General features: G+C 45.5%; 1 protein-coding gene across 5 annotated transcripts in view; it reads left to right on the top strand.

Annotated features, from left to right (window-relative positions):
- LARP4B (La ribonucleoprotein 4B) overlaps positions 1 to 11981 on the top strand; it is a 2592412-nt gene extending 2580431 nt beyond the window's left edge. For all 5 annotated transcript variants that reach the window (XM_069648004.1, XM_069648003.1, XM_069648001.1 and 2 more), the window contains one exon: positions 8305 to 11981. In XM_069648004.1, the coding sequence (XP_069504105.1) occupies positions 8305 to 8595 (291 nt within the window). In that variant the 3' untranslated portion in view covers positions 8596 to 11981. The remainder of the gene's footprint in view (positions 1 to 8304) is intronic.
- Positions 11982 to 12656: the final 675 nt, after the last annotated feature.

Raw genomic sequence — 12656 nt, 5'->3', positions numbered from 1 at the left:
TTTCAGTGGAAATTCCCTCACATTCAAAGAATACAAGTCTAAATTTAGTTTACAAGAAGGCAAGCATTACAATAAATGAAGGCACTAGGTCTCACAGAAAGAGGTTCCCGTAGCTGGGCTAGGAGCCCTAGATGCTTGAAGCCTCCCATTGCTGAAGGAATCGCTGCAAAACTGATCTCTTCTATATACCAACTCTTTAATATCCCTCCACCATTTGTGCTGTCTTACATGTCTAGATGGGGAGCATGAATTGTGGGTGTCAGTCTCTGGAGAATCATGTTTGCACACCTGGGGGAGGTCCCCAAAATCCTCTCAAAGCATTGCGAATTTGCATACAAAATTTGCTGCAGGCGGTATTATTTCCCCCAAAGATTACAAACAGTATACCCAGACTCATCGCCACTATTCTGGTGGGAGCAAGTTTAGGGAAATTCAAACATTGAGCCATATATAGTGGAAATGCCCCAATTTTAAACATCTGGAAATAAGTGCTGGCCTAAATAGGCAATATGGAACAAGTTACTTACCTGTAACTGTTGTTCTCCAGCATGGGTCTGGCATGGATTCACATGCTCCTGAATATTCCCCGTCATCAGGCCGGGAATCCTCGGTATAGAAAAAATCAGTATCAGGTTCGTTTCTGATCTGTCTTTCTCAGTAGTAACCAATCACTGGTCTCTGGGTCATACTGCCCCCAGCCAATAACTGCCCTCTCCCTAAGCCCCGCCCCTGGCAGCCGTCCTCAGATTTGGTAGCACGTGAAGTGGCAGTATGACCAAGTGAAGAGCCGCAGAGGGGTAGGAGGGAGGGTTCGCATGTGAATCCATGCCAGACCCATGCTGGAGAACAACAGTTACAGGTAAGTAACTTGTTCCTTCTCCAGCATGGGGTCTGGCATGGATTCACATGCTCATGAATATAAGAATACATAGCAGTATACACATGCACAACCACAGGAGGTGGCAAAAGGCTCAATATCAAGCAATACAACAACTCAACATTAAGCAACTCTTACCTCCTCATCAGGCTCACCTTAGGCGAACAGGATGCGCAGCACTGCCTGTCTGGCTGACTCTGGACTCCTCCCTGGAATCCCGGTCGACGCAGTAGAATCTCGTGAAGGTGTGCGTCGACCTCCATATAGCAGCCCTGCAGATGTCGAGCAGGGGCACACCAGACAGGAACGCCGTAGTAGCAGCGATCGCTCTGGTCGAATGGGCCCTCTGACGGCCTGGCAACGGTCGGTTTGCCAACCGGTGACAGTGCATGATGCAGCCGGAGAGCCATCTGGAAATGGAAGTCTTCGAGAGAGCCTTCCCTTGATTCACAGGCCCAAAGTTCACAAACAGCTGTGATGTCTTCCGAAAACTCTTTGTGCGGTCCACTTAGAACTTCAGCGCTCTAGCTACATCCAGCGAGTGCAGAGTCCTCTCAGCCGGCGACGAAGGCGACGGGAAGAAAACTGGCAACACCAAGGGCTCGTTGAGGTGGAAGTCTGACGGCACCTTGGGCATGAAGGAGGGGTGCGTCCTTAGCACCACCCTCGTGTCGTGAAAAGTCAAGTATGGAGGCTTGCAAGACAGGGCCTGGATCTCTCCCACTCGTCGTGCAGAGGTGATGGCCATGAGGAATGCTGTCTTCCACGACAAACTTCAACGGCATAGGCTCGAATGGGGTCCCCATGAGCCTAGTCAGCACCACGTTGAGCTCCCACGCCGGGGCATGGGCCTTCTCCGGCAGGAATGATCGGAACAGTCCTTTCATAAATTCCGTCACCAGTCGATGAGACCACAAGGACGCCCGTCCTGTAGTTCTGGTGTAACGTGAGACGGCAGCCAGATGTACCTTGATGGAAGCGTGAGATAGGCCAGCCTTGGCCAAAGACAATAGGTACGGCAATACTTGAGGGGCCGTAATCCGCAGAGGGTTAATCTTCTGTGCACGGCACCAGACAGAGAACCTCTTCCATTTTTGTCCGTAGCACTTGAGAGTTGAGGATGCCCTGGCCTTCGCAAGAAGCTCTCTGCAGTCGGCCGGGATGTCGTATCCTCCAAACTCTAGTGCTGCAGGAGCCAGGCCTGCAAGTTCAGCGACTCTGGTTCGTGATGAAGAATGGCGCCTCCTTCTCTGGAGAGAAGATCCGCGTCCGTCGGCAGCTTGACTGGTGTGGACGCTGACAAGTCCAGAAGGTCCGGGAACCAGATATGCCTCGGCCACGCCGGTGCGACGAGGATCTTCTTGCACCGGGACCTCTTGAGCTGGTTGACGAGACGGAGTAGCAACGGCGGGAACGCATAAAGGAACAGGCCGTCCCAGGGGAACGAGAAAGCATCGCCCATGCTCCTCGGTTGGGGAAACCTGCTGGCGAACCTCCGGCACTTGGAGTTCGCCGCCGTCGCGAAGAGATCGATCTGGGGTTCGCCCCATCGTCGGAAGAGTCGGTCCACTTGATCCTGGCGCAGTTCCCACTCGTGGCACGAGCGCAGCTCTCTGCTGAGTGAGTCGGCGATGGTGTTTTTTATCTCTGCCAGATGAAAGGGTACCAGAAACATCCCTTGGGCGACGGCCCAATGCCACAGATCCTGGGCTTCTTTGGATGGGGCAGGGGGATCTGGTTCCGCCCTGCTTCCGAATGTGAAACATTGTGGTGGTGTTGTCGGTGAAGATCCTCACCACCTTGGCCTTGAGGGACGGAAGGAAGGACCTGAGGGCCCAGAACACTGCACGGAGCTCCAAGATGTTGATGTGGAGAGTCTTCTCCTCCAGGAGCCAAAGGCCTCTCGCGTGGCGACCCCCGGTGTGCGCTCCCCAACCTTCCAGGGAGGCATCCGTCGTCACCGTCACCTGGTGGGCCGGGGCTAGGAAACCTGTTCCCGCCGTTAGATGCGAGCGGACACCCCACCATCGTATCGCCTGACGGAACGCTTCGTCGAGCGGGATCCTGTCCTCGAAGCTGCCTGTCGTCTGGACCCACTGGGCGTCGAGGAATTCTTGCAAGGGCCGCATCCGAAGTCTGCAGTGGCGCACCAGATAAATGCACGAGGACATCATTCCGAGGAGGGACTTGATAGACCTCACTCTGGCTACGTCCGTGGCCAGCAGACGTTGCACCTTTCCCAGGATGGTCCTTATCCTTTCCTCCGACGGTGAGGCCCGCCACGCCACTTTGTCGAGCTGTGCTCCCAGAAACAGGGCGACTTGCGACGGGACCAGGTGGGATTTTGGAAAGTTGATGGAGAACCCCAGGTCTGTGAGCAGCTGGACGGTCTTCGCAGTGTGTTCCACAGCAAGCTCCCTTGTCCTTGCCCGTATGAGCCAGTCGTCCAGGTAGGGGTAGATGTGGATCCCCTGCAGGTGCAGCCGCACCGCCACCGGTGCTAGGCACTTGGTGAACACCCTGGGCGCCAATTTTAATCCGAGCGGGAGGGCCTTGAACTGGTAGTGCCGCCCTTTGACCACGAACCTGAGGAACTTTTGGTGTCTCTTTAGAATAGGGATGTGGAAGTATGCATCCTCCAAATCCAACGATGACAGGAAATCGCCCTCCTCCAGCTGTCCCAGCACGTGCTGGAGGGTGACCATCCGGAACTTCTGTGCCTTGATGTATTTGTTCAGTCGTCGCAGTTCCAGGATGGGACACCATCCTCCTGTCTTCTTCTTTACGAGGGAGTATCTTGAGTAAACTCCGGAGCCCCGAAGCCTCTTTGGAACGAGCTCGATGGCACCTTTCCTGAGCATCGCCCTTACTTCCAACAGCAGTTGAGGGACGTGATTTTCCTTCCTGGCCACGGGAGGAATGCAGGGGCACCTCTTCTGGAACTCGAGGGCGTGCCCCAGGGCCAGGGCGTCCAGCACCCAACGATCGGTGGAGATGGACTCCCACACGCCGATGAACTTCGTCAGCCGGCCTCCCACCGGGGTGCTTCGGCGGGGGCCCGACCCGACGGTCGGTTCAATCTTGCTTGGAGGCCGCTTTGCCTCCTTGACCACCTTGGCGACGACGGCGGGATCCACCTGACTTGCCGTGTCCCCTGTAGGCCTACTGCGACGAAGATCTTGCCGCTTGACGGTACGTAGAGGAGCTGCTGCCGGCTCCCTTGGAGGCACCCTGTCTCACTCCAGAGCTCCGAAAGGACGGCCGTCGCTGTTGGAGCACACCCAGTGCACGGGCCGTCTCCGTGTCCGTCTTGATCGCCTGAAGGGATTCATCAACCGCCTTGCCAAAAAGGTTGTTCCCATCGAAGGGCATGTCCAAAACCTTGGTCTGTACGTCCTGGCGAAAATCCATCGCCTTCAGCCATCCTCGTCGTCTCAGGCAAACGCTGTTGCCCAACTGACGGAAACCGGTGTCGGCGTGGTCCGAGGCAATCTCACCTTCCTGTAAGATTTCCAGGGCCTCAGCCCTCTTGGCGTCCGGAAGGAAGTCCAACAGAGGGGCGATCTTGAACCACAACTCCCTGTCGTAGCGGGCTACGATGGCCAGGGCGTTGGCCGCCTTGATGGTCGTCGCTGCAGATGAGATGACCCGTCGTCCCATCGCATCCAGCTTCCTACCCTCGCCGTCCGGCGGGGAGGTGGAAGTCGAGGCCAATGCCCCCCCCCACTTTCTTCTTGGCCGCCGCCGAAACTACCAAATCCGGGGTAGGTTGCGCCCTAAGGCACAAGGGGGCAGCGTCGGGGACCCGGTACTTCTTCTCGTACCGGTCCCTCTTCGCAGGAGCCGTGGCAGGGTTCTTGAGGAGGGCGAGCCCCTCATCCCAGATGTCATCAAGAAGCGGTACGGCGAGGACCATCTTCCTTTTAGCCTCGTGCCGTTGGTAAAGGAACCCTTCCTTCTTCTTTTCTTCGGGGCAGAGCTGGAAGAGCTCGGATGCCCTGGAAATCATAGCATGGAAGGATCCAATCTCGTCGGGTGTAGTCGTGTCCATGCCTGTATCATCCCTGTGGGTAGTGGACCAGGGGGAAGGCAGAGAAGGCCGCAGAGGCGGGAGAGGAGGCATAGGATGCGTCGTCCTCCTCTTAAGTGGTGGGCTCTCCGAAGGTCCTGGCTCCGGTTCCCCCGTCGGGTCTGGCTCAGGTACCTCTGTCGGGGGAAAGGGCAACCTAGTCCTTATCTCCGAGCATAAGGACTGGATGGCTGACAAAATGGCCACCGAGGTGTCCTGCGGCGCCGGAAACGACGGGAGCGAGGGCTCTTGAGGAGCCTCGTCTGCGACACCGTTGCCCTCGTCGGGATCCCTCCGGATGGGCTGGGCCTCCTCCACGACTTGGATGAGCTCCTCTTCAGAGGTCGTGTCCGAATCCACGATGGCCACCAGCCCCTCCCCCACCCTTTCCATCGAGGAGATTCCACAGGGTGGTTTGTTGGTTTGGCCTGGTGGGTTCAGTATAAGTGTTGACTAGCCGATCTTTGAGACTTCTACTCCGTTTAAATGCGAAACGGGGTTTGGTAGGCTTAAATTAATCAGTTTGAAGGATGTTCCAATGTTTAAGTATGGTCTTTTTTATTTAATTACTGAGTGGTGAAAAGGTAGTAACACAGGTAATTTTGTCCATACAAAGTTCTCGTGGGGTAGGCTTGAGACATGATTCTCTGCTGCAGTTTTTTGCTTGTTTTCTAGCTCGACGGATCATGTGGCTGGGGTAGCCTCTTTCTTTAAGTCTTGTGGTAAGGTCTCTGCTGGTTGTGTCGAAATCTTCTCGTTTTGTAGTTACGCCTTAGGCGCATAAATTGGCCAAATGGGAGGTTTTCTTTCAGACTAGGCGGGTGGAAATTGTTAAATTCCAGAAGTGTGTTTTTGGCAGTTGGTTTCCTGTAGAGGGTTGTTGCTAAAGTATTGGTGGTAGTTTTGTAGACAGCGAGGTCTCGAAATGGAATGCAATGTTTATCTGACTGGACCGTGAACTTGATGCAGGGATCTTGATTGTTGAGCCATGTGAAAAAACGTTTTAGTTCTGTTTCATTTCCTTTCCAAGTCAAGAGGATGTCGTCGATATACCTGATCCAGAAGCCTATTTGTTCTTTGAAAGGGTTGTTGACGTCTTAGATGAATTTGCCTTCAAAAAAATCCATGAAGAGGTTGGCTATTTCTGGTGCCAAAGTTGCTCCCATTGATGTCCCATGGCATTGTGGGTAAAACGATGTTTAAAAAATAAAGTAGTTTTCAGTAAGCGCGATGCGAATGCATTCTAGTATGAAAGCCGTAGGTGGTTCCATGTTGGTTCTTTTATTGAGGTAAGTGGCTAAGACTTCGATGCATTCGCGTTGAGGGATGCTCGTGTATAGCGACTCGACATCGAGGGTCACTAGGAATTCTTCTTCATTGGTAGCCAGCGTGTCAAGTTTTTTAATGGTCGATGTAGTATCTTGCACGTAGGACCTCATTTGATTAATGAATGGGCGTAGAAAGTAGCCAATGTAAATGGATAGTGGTTCTAGGATAGGTCCTATTCCTGCTACTATTGGACGGCCTGGTGGATTGTCAGCGTCTTTGTGGATCTTAGGTAGTAGGTAAAATGCAGGTAGTATTGGATGACGGTTTATCAGGAATAGTTTTTCGTCATCGATCCAGCCTTCTTGGAGTGCATGGCACATTAGGCTTTCTATTTCATTAAGGAGTCTGGTGGTGGGAACTAAATAGTCATTCGTTACATGCGAGTATTCGATGCATATTTTTCAGTCACCAAACGTAATCCACATTTTCCTTCCTACACAGCGGCTTAGGCTATCTTTCTAACCTGAAAAAGCCTCCAACCACACTGGAATGATTCACCCGTGCAAATAATTTTCCAGCTTCTCCACTGGACCGCATACCATTAACTAAGGTATGCTCAACACTCGGTTTTTTGACCTACTATGTGAAATCATTCATACCAGTCAGGCATATTTACTGCCATCTTTCTCCTTGTAGATTATTTCCACAGACGCAAGATTCATTCACTTGTTCCTCTGAATTCAATGTATGTTCAACCGTTGACAGAACATAGGTAGGTTTCCTATAGCGCAGAACCTTTTCACACTGATTCCTCTGTGTGGTCACATCCTTCCTCTGATACACTCTCACCCCAATAGGCGTTCACCAGTCCAAACAACGTCCTGATGAAAGTTCGGACCCTTCATCTGCGAACATTATTTACTCAGTGAAGGCCGAATACACCCCGAACCAGAAACACCTATAACAATGTGTCGACCACAATGACATACTACCAGTCTGACTGTAGTATTTGAAATCCACAACATGTTACTAACCCTCACCTACCTAACTGTGATGCAGTAACAGTTTTGTACTCATTACTGTTATTATTTTTTATTATTTTTTCTTGCTCTTTGTTACAAGCCAAACCAGGCTTGCGTGTGATCTTTCATTTTAAATTGTGTTTTCGTGTTGAGAACTCACCAATTCTATATGTATGTCTGAATAAATCTAACTATATTCCACTCCTATTTTTTGCGACCTTTAATAGCTAGCAACCATAATCTAGCTTTCTGCCTTTTGAAAACCTACCGTAGCAACACGGTTAAATAGGGGTAGCTGTTGACTCTCTCTCTGTTCTTTGTTGTAAACGCCTTTTTGAGTCAAGCCCCCCTCTAACAAAAAAGGACCCCAGCCTCACTTTTTCTTTAATGTTGTATCCAGGGAAAATATCTCAGCACTGCTTACTTAAAGATGTCTAAGCGATTACAAGTGTTGTCTCCGTTTGTAGAATATGCTAGGGACAGAGCGACTTATTCCATAAGCTAAAGTTTCTGAGAAATATTTAATTGTTTTGAATATGTCCGTACGTGGTTGCACACCTGATGTTTGAACTTCAAAAATACTTTTTTTTGGGATGGGGTATAATTTATCGTCACTCATCAAGCCATTGTAGTGATCTGCTTCTATAACCTGAGATTTATTTATTTTTTAGGTTTGGGTATGGTTTGCTTCATTTTACTGCTATTGTTGGCCTTTTTCTGTGGTAATTGTTGGTCTTTGTTTCACAAAATAAACTTTAAACTCTTCTCATGCTCTAGTATTTTCTCTATTCACATTTACTAAGTGGTTAAAACCATTAAAAGACTGGACATATCCACCAGAAGTGTCTTTAAAGTGATACCATGTGGTGTGGTGTAACAGAAAAATGAGGGTTCATTGCTCTATTTGGGGTGCTTCCCCTCCTAATGATGCTCTACCACTAGTTTGAAGACATATGATTCTCTGACTATAGTGATTAGAGTATGACAATTACAGCTATCCTTGAATTGTATGCAAATGTTGTCCAATGCTTTATACTTCTGATCTGTATTTTATTTCAATTATACAGGAATTGCGAAAGCCAAGTTATGCTGAGATTTGCCAGCGAACAAGTAAAGAAGCACCTACGTTGCAGTTGCCGAAGGAGCAGAAGCAGAGTACTGTTCAGGTAGCTTGTGGTAAAGAAGAAAAAAAAAGCACTGAAACTTCATTCGAAAAACCTAAAGAGCCTCTTCCTGTAAAGTCAAATCCTGGACGACCCAAAGACCAGCGGAGACAGTTGGGGCGCAGACCATCGCCTCCAGCAATTGGAAAACGATTCTATGTGGAACATAATACACCACCAAAATCGCCTCAATGAGGGAGATGGTTCTAAAAGATTTTCCCATCACATAACGTCATGTCTGCTACTCAGTGGAGTAATGAGTTGCTGGTTAGGAGCTTGAAGCAGTATTGGTACAATGGAATGCTTATGGGTCATTGTTTTTCTCCATAGGAGGCCATCCATGTACTTGCCTTTTTTAACCAGCAGTCTCTACTTCCACGGTTCATTGAATCGAAACCTGATCTGTACGTTGGTTGGTGCTTGATTCGAGATAAATTCACATGCCCCAACACCACACATTTCAGATAGCAAATCAATTCAACCAAACAAATATGGATATATTTTTGTTTATTGTTCATGTGACAATGTTAATGTAGGGTTATAGCCTGAGGTTTTCTACATTAGAAAAACAGACCCTTGCTGATATATTAGTTTAAAACTTGTCTAAAATGCCACAAATTAAACATCACATTAGATCCTAAGGTCAACTTTCCTTTTTGAGTCCTAGAAGGACTAGGTTTAAGTTGTTGACTCGCATTTAGTCAATAATTTTTTGACCTTTGTTCATAAATGATTGATCTTTGAAAAAGCACCTTAAATTCGGTTAACAGTTTTTTAACAATTGAATTGTTTTTCTCTGCAAGCCCATAACCAGCTTCTCACTATGGAAAAAAGGACCTTTGTCAAAATCTACAAAGCACATTTTTAATAATTAAAAAGAATATTGTAAGAAGTATGTGAACGTTCTGGTTTACCTCCATGCTTTGTGTATATTTTTTTAACTTATCCCACAATACTTGTGGCAAATGTTCAGATCTTTTAGTCAACATGGCTTTGACGTCTTCCTATTACTTAAAGCAGTGGTGGTGTTCTTCAACTTTGCAAGCCGTGTCAAAATAGTATTTTTTTGGTTTGTGTTGTGGAGAAAGTAATTCCCCACTATTCACTCATGGGATGAGGTCTTTGACACATTATATACTTTATAAGTGATACTTTCTGAAGGGCAAGAATGCACTAAATTTAGCAAGCGTCTAATAAAGTTCAATCAAAATTATTTTTGTTTTAAAATTCCCAGAATGTTTTTTGAATTTTCTAAGCAACGGAACAGTTTAAATGTCTGTTCACTACCCGTTGACTATTACAGTACCATTTACCCCACAGAATGTTTATTTAAGCAGATGATTTTTTTAAGCGAATTTCCATCCAATATTTAAAAACTTGAATTTTATTTAAACTTGAAAATGACTTTGCCTTAACTTTTGTATAAGACAGCTTAGAGTTAATTAAGTCGGACCCCCTTAAGGGTTAGCATGAGTTGAATACAGAATAACTCAGTTACAGTATATATCTATTGTCACTGGTTTTACTGGGTAAACCTACTGTAGTGCAGGAACTAGTATCCTATTTTGTAATATAAATTAAAGAGCTCAGACATTAGATCTTTTTCAGATGGTTGAAAATTCTGTAAATGCAAATAGTCAATACTGTTAATATGTGCACTTGGAAGTGTGTGCTTTGTTTGTACAGTTGTAAATAATCAGAACATATAATAAGAAGGTACCCTAAGAAAACGAATCTGATAGAAATTACTGTTGATATATTATACATGTTTCTGTTGAGCTGGATGTAGATAAACTAACTGTTATGGTTTGACTATTACTTTATTTTCATTTTATTTTTTTATTCTGGTGTGTTAAACTAACTACCACTTTACTGCAAATGGGAAATGGAAGGACACATTTTAAAGCACTCATTCCTTTTCTTTAGTATCATATGGTGCATTTTAACAATGGAAGGTTGTGTATTCGAATGTAAATAATAGCTGGAGACAACATTGATTCCACCTGAAATGAGTCAGACAATAGTTATGTCATTGCATATTTTAGATATACTTTTTTTGTTAATGCATACTAATAACTGCCAAAAAAGCCACACTTTCATTTGACTATTTTCGTGCAATGATCCAGTGTAAGTCGTAAAGCAAAACTCATTTACTACAACATTTGATTTGCTAGCAGCTTCGAACATGGCTGAATTCCAAATTCATTATTCCATTCACAAACAAGAGTACTACTTTAAATTCTGGATGTTTTTTGTTTTGGGGAAATGATCAAGTGCATGCTATGGTTGTACGCTGCATTTGGTTATTCTGCCATTACAAAATGTTCTCTTTTTTTTTTTTTTTTTTTTTTTTTTTTACATTCAGGTTAAACATTGTAGAATGACATTTAGCAGGCATTCAGTCTTTCCATTCCGTGTGCAGTGAACGTGGCAGTTAACTTTGGATATGTTTTATGCTAGCTCTAATGATTTATTTGGTTTGTCTGCTAAGAAAGTCAAAGATTATCAACTGCACACACTAACGGAATGTGGTCATTTACAGCACTGATGTACAGCTACTCATTCTTGCCAGTTGGTACTTTATTAGGTAATACGTTAACATCAGCAGGGTCTCTAGTTGCATTCTGGGTATTGTGCTGGCATTGGTGCTAGGTAGAACTCTGCAATTACTGCTTATCTAGCAAGTTTCTGGCCTCTAGCATCGAAACCGCGATCAGATATGGCTTTTATATTTTTCGTTATTTTTATTTTAATGAAGAAAAGTGAACATGCCAAATAACGTCACACACTTACAAATCTCTGCTGCAGTTATTTCGAAGTGTTCAGACTGGCAAGAGAGAAGTTGTGCATTCTGGTTGTTGAAATGTTACCATGAGAATGTGAGCACATACAAAACGTATGAAGAATACCCCACAGAGATGAACTTTGATAGGTTTACAAATAAAGTATTTGAAATTTAGGGGAATTAGTGGGATTGTTCCATGTTGGATCTCAGTTGGCAAAATTGTTGGGTTTATAGAATGTAATGCTTGTGAAACGTAACAGTTAAAGTGTTATCCAACATCGGGGCAGCTTTTAAGGAGTCATTGAAAATGCTGCTTCTGAGTAACTTCACTGCCTGGACAACAATCATTTTACAATTAAAACAAATCACTTAAATGTGCGGTTAACTGTCTTGGTACTGCACTGTCTTCTATGTTTTGAGTTTTTTGTATTTGTGCTAATGATGCAGTGTATCACAAGAGCAAACAAATCTGACTGTAATGGTGCATACCTGTCTGTAGCTCTTTGGCAAACTATGGTTTAGGTTTCTTATGTGCTTTGCAACCTGTTACACTAATAGTAGCAGACAATCGAAAATCGAAAGAAAGTTAACAGCTGCCATTTTATGGGATAAGGGTGTAATATGGAAGCATTTTTGAGGGACTTTGATTTTGTTCTATTTCTTCCTTCATTAAGACTGGAATCAAGCTGACATGTAAACTTATTGCTAATTTAAGTTTCCTTTTCGTGTCATACAATGTAAAACTGTCTAATTTGAAAAAATGTAGGTTCTGAAAATTAAAGATTTAGGCACTGTTTTTTTTTCTTGTTTCTTTTAACATAGGCTTCCAAAATGTATTTACTACTTACCATACCTGAAAATTATCTATCTTAATGTTGTTGTGGTTGGGTTTCATTTTATACAGCAATCATTTGAAACCATGAGCCTTAGGGAAGTAATGCGGCTCCTTACCAATGTGCTTTGTGGGGGGGGGTTATGATTAATCAGACCCTGCCCTTAAACCCTTTCGTCACCAACCGGGCCTTGATTAGGTAATACTCTTACACAATATAAACCTTGATGGGTGCAGCACACTTTTGTTGGTTACCACCACCTCAGCACTTATGCTGCTCAAAGCAAAACACACGGCTGCCAGACTAATCACAGGCATCAGGAATTTTGACCACTGCTCTCCATTATCAAAAAGCTTCACCGGCTGCCGATCCTCATCATTTTTAAAATGCCTGTATCATAATCAAGGCTATATCCCCCAAGCTCTATCTCACCTAGCCAAAAATGTTATTCATATTGTTTTATTTGAGTTTTTGCTTAGCTCTTAAATGATTCAGAGGTTGAAACGTTGGGCGGTGAAATAGAATTTTCAAAATATTTTCAGGATATGATTGGAAGATTAGAATAGTCAAGTGATAGCAGGGATCAAGGGCATGGTTCTGTGCAGGTAAACTGGTATGATATGAGGCTCTTTCAGAAA

This window comes from Ambystoma mexicanum, chromosome 2q, assembly GCF_040938575.1.
Source record: "Ambystoma mexicanum isolate Mex_15411 chromosome 2q, UKY_AmexF1_1, whole genome shotgun sequence".
NCBI classification, from domain to species: Eukaryota; Metazoa; Chordata; class Amphibia; order Caudata; family Ambystomatidae; genus Ambystoma; species Ambystoma mexicanum.
The sequence above is the reverse complement of the archived record's forward strand: the minus strand, read 5'-3'. Positions and strand labels throughout refer to the sequence as shown.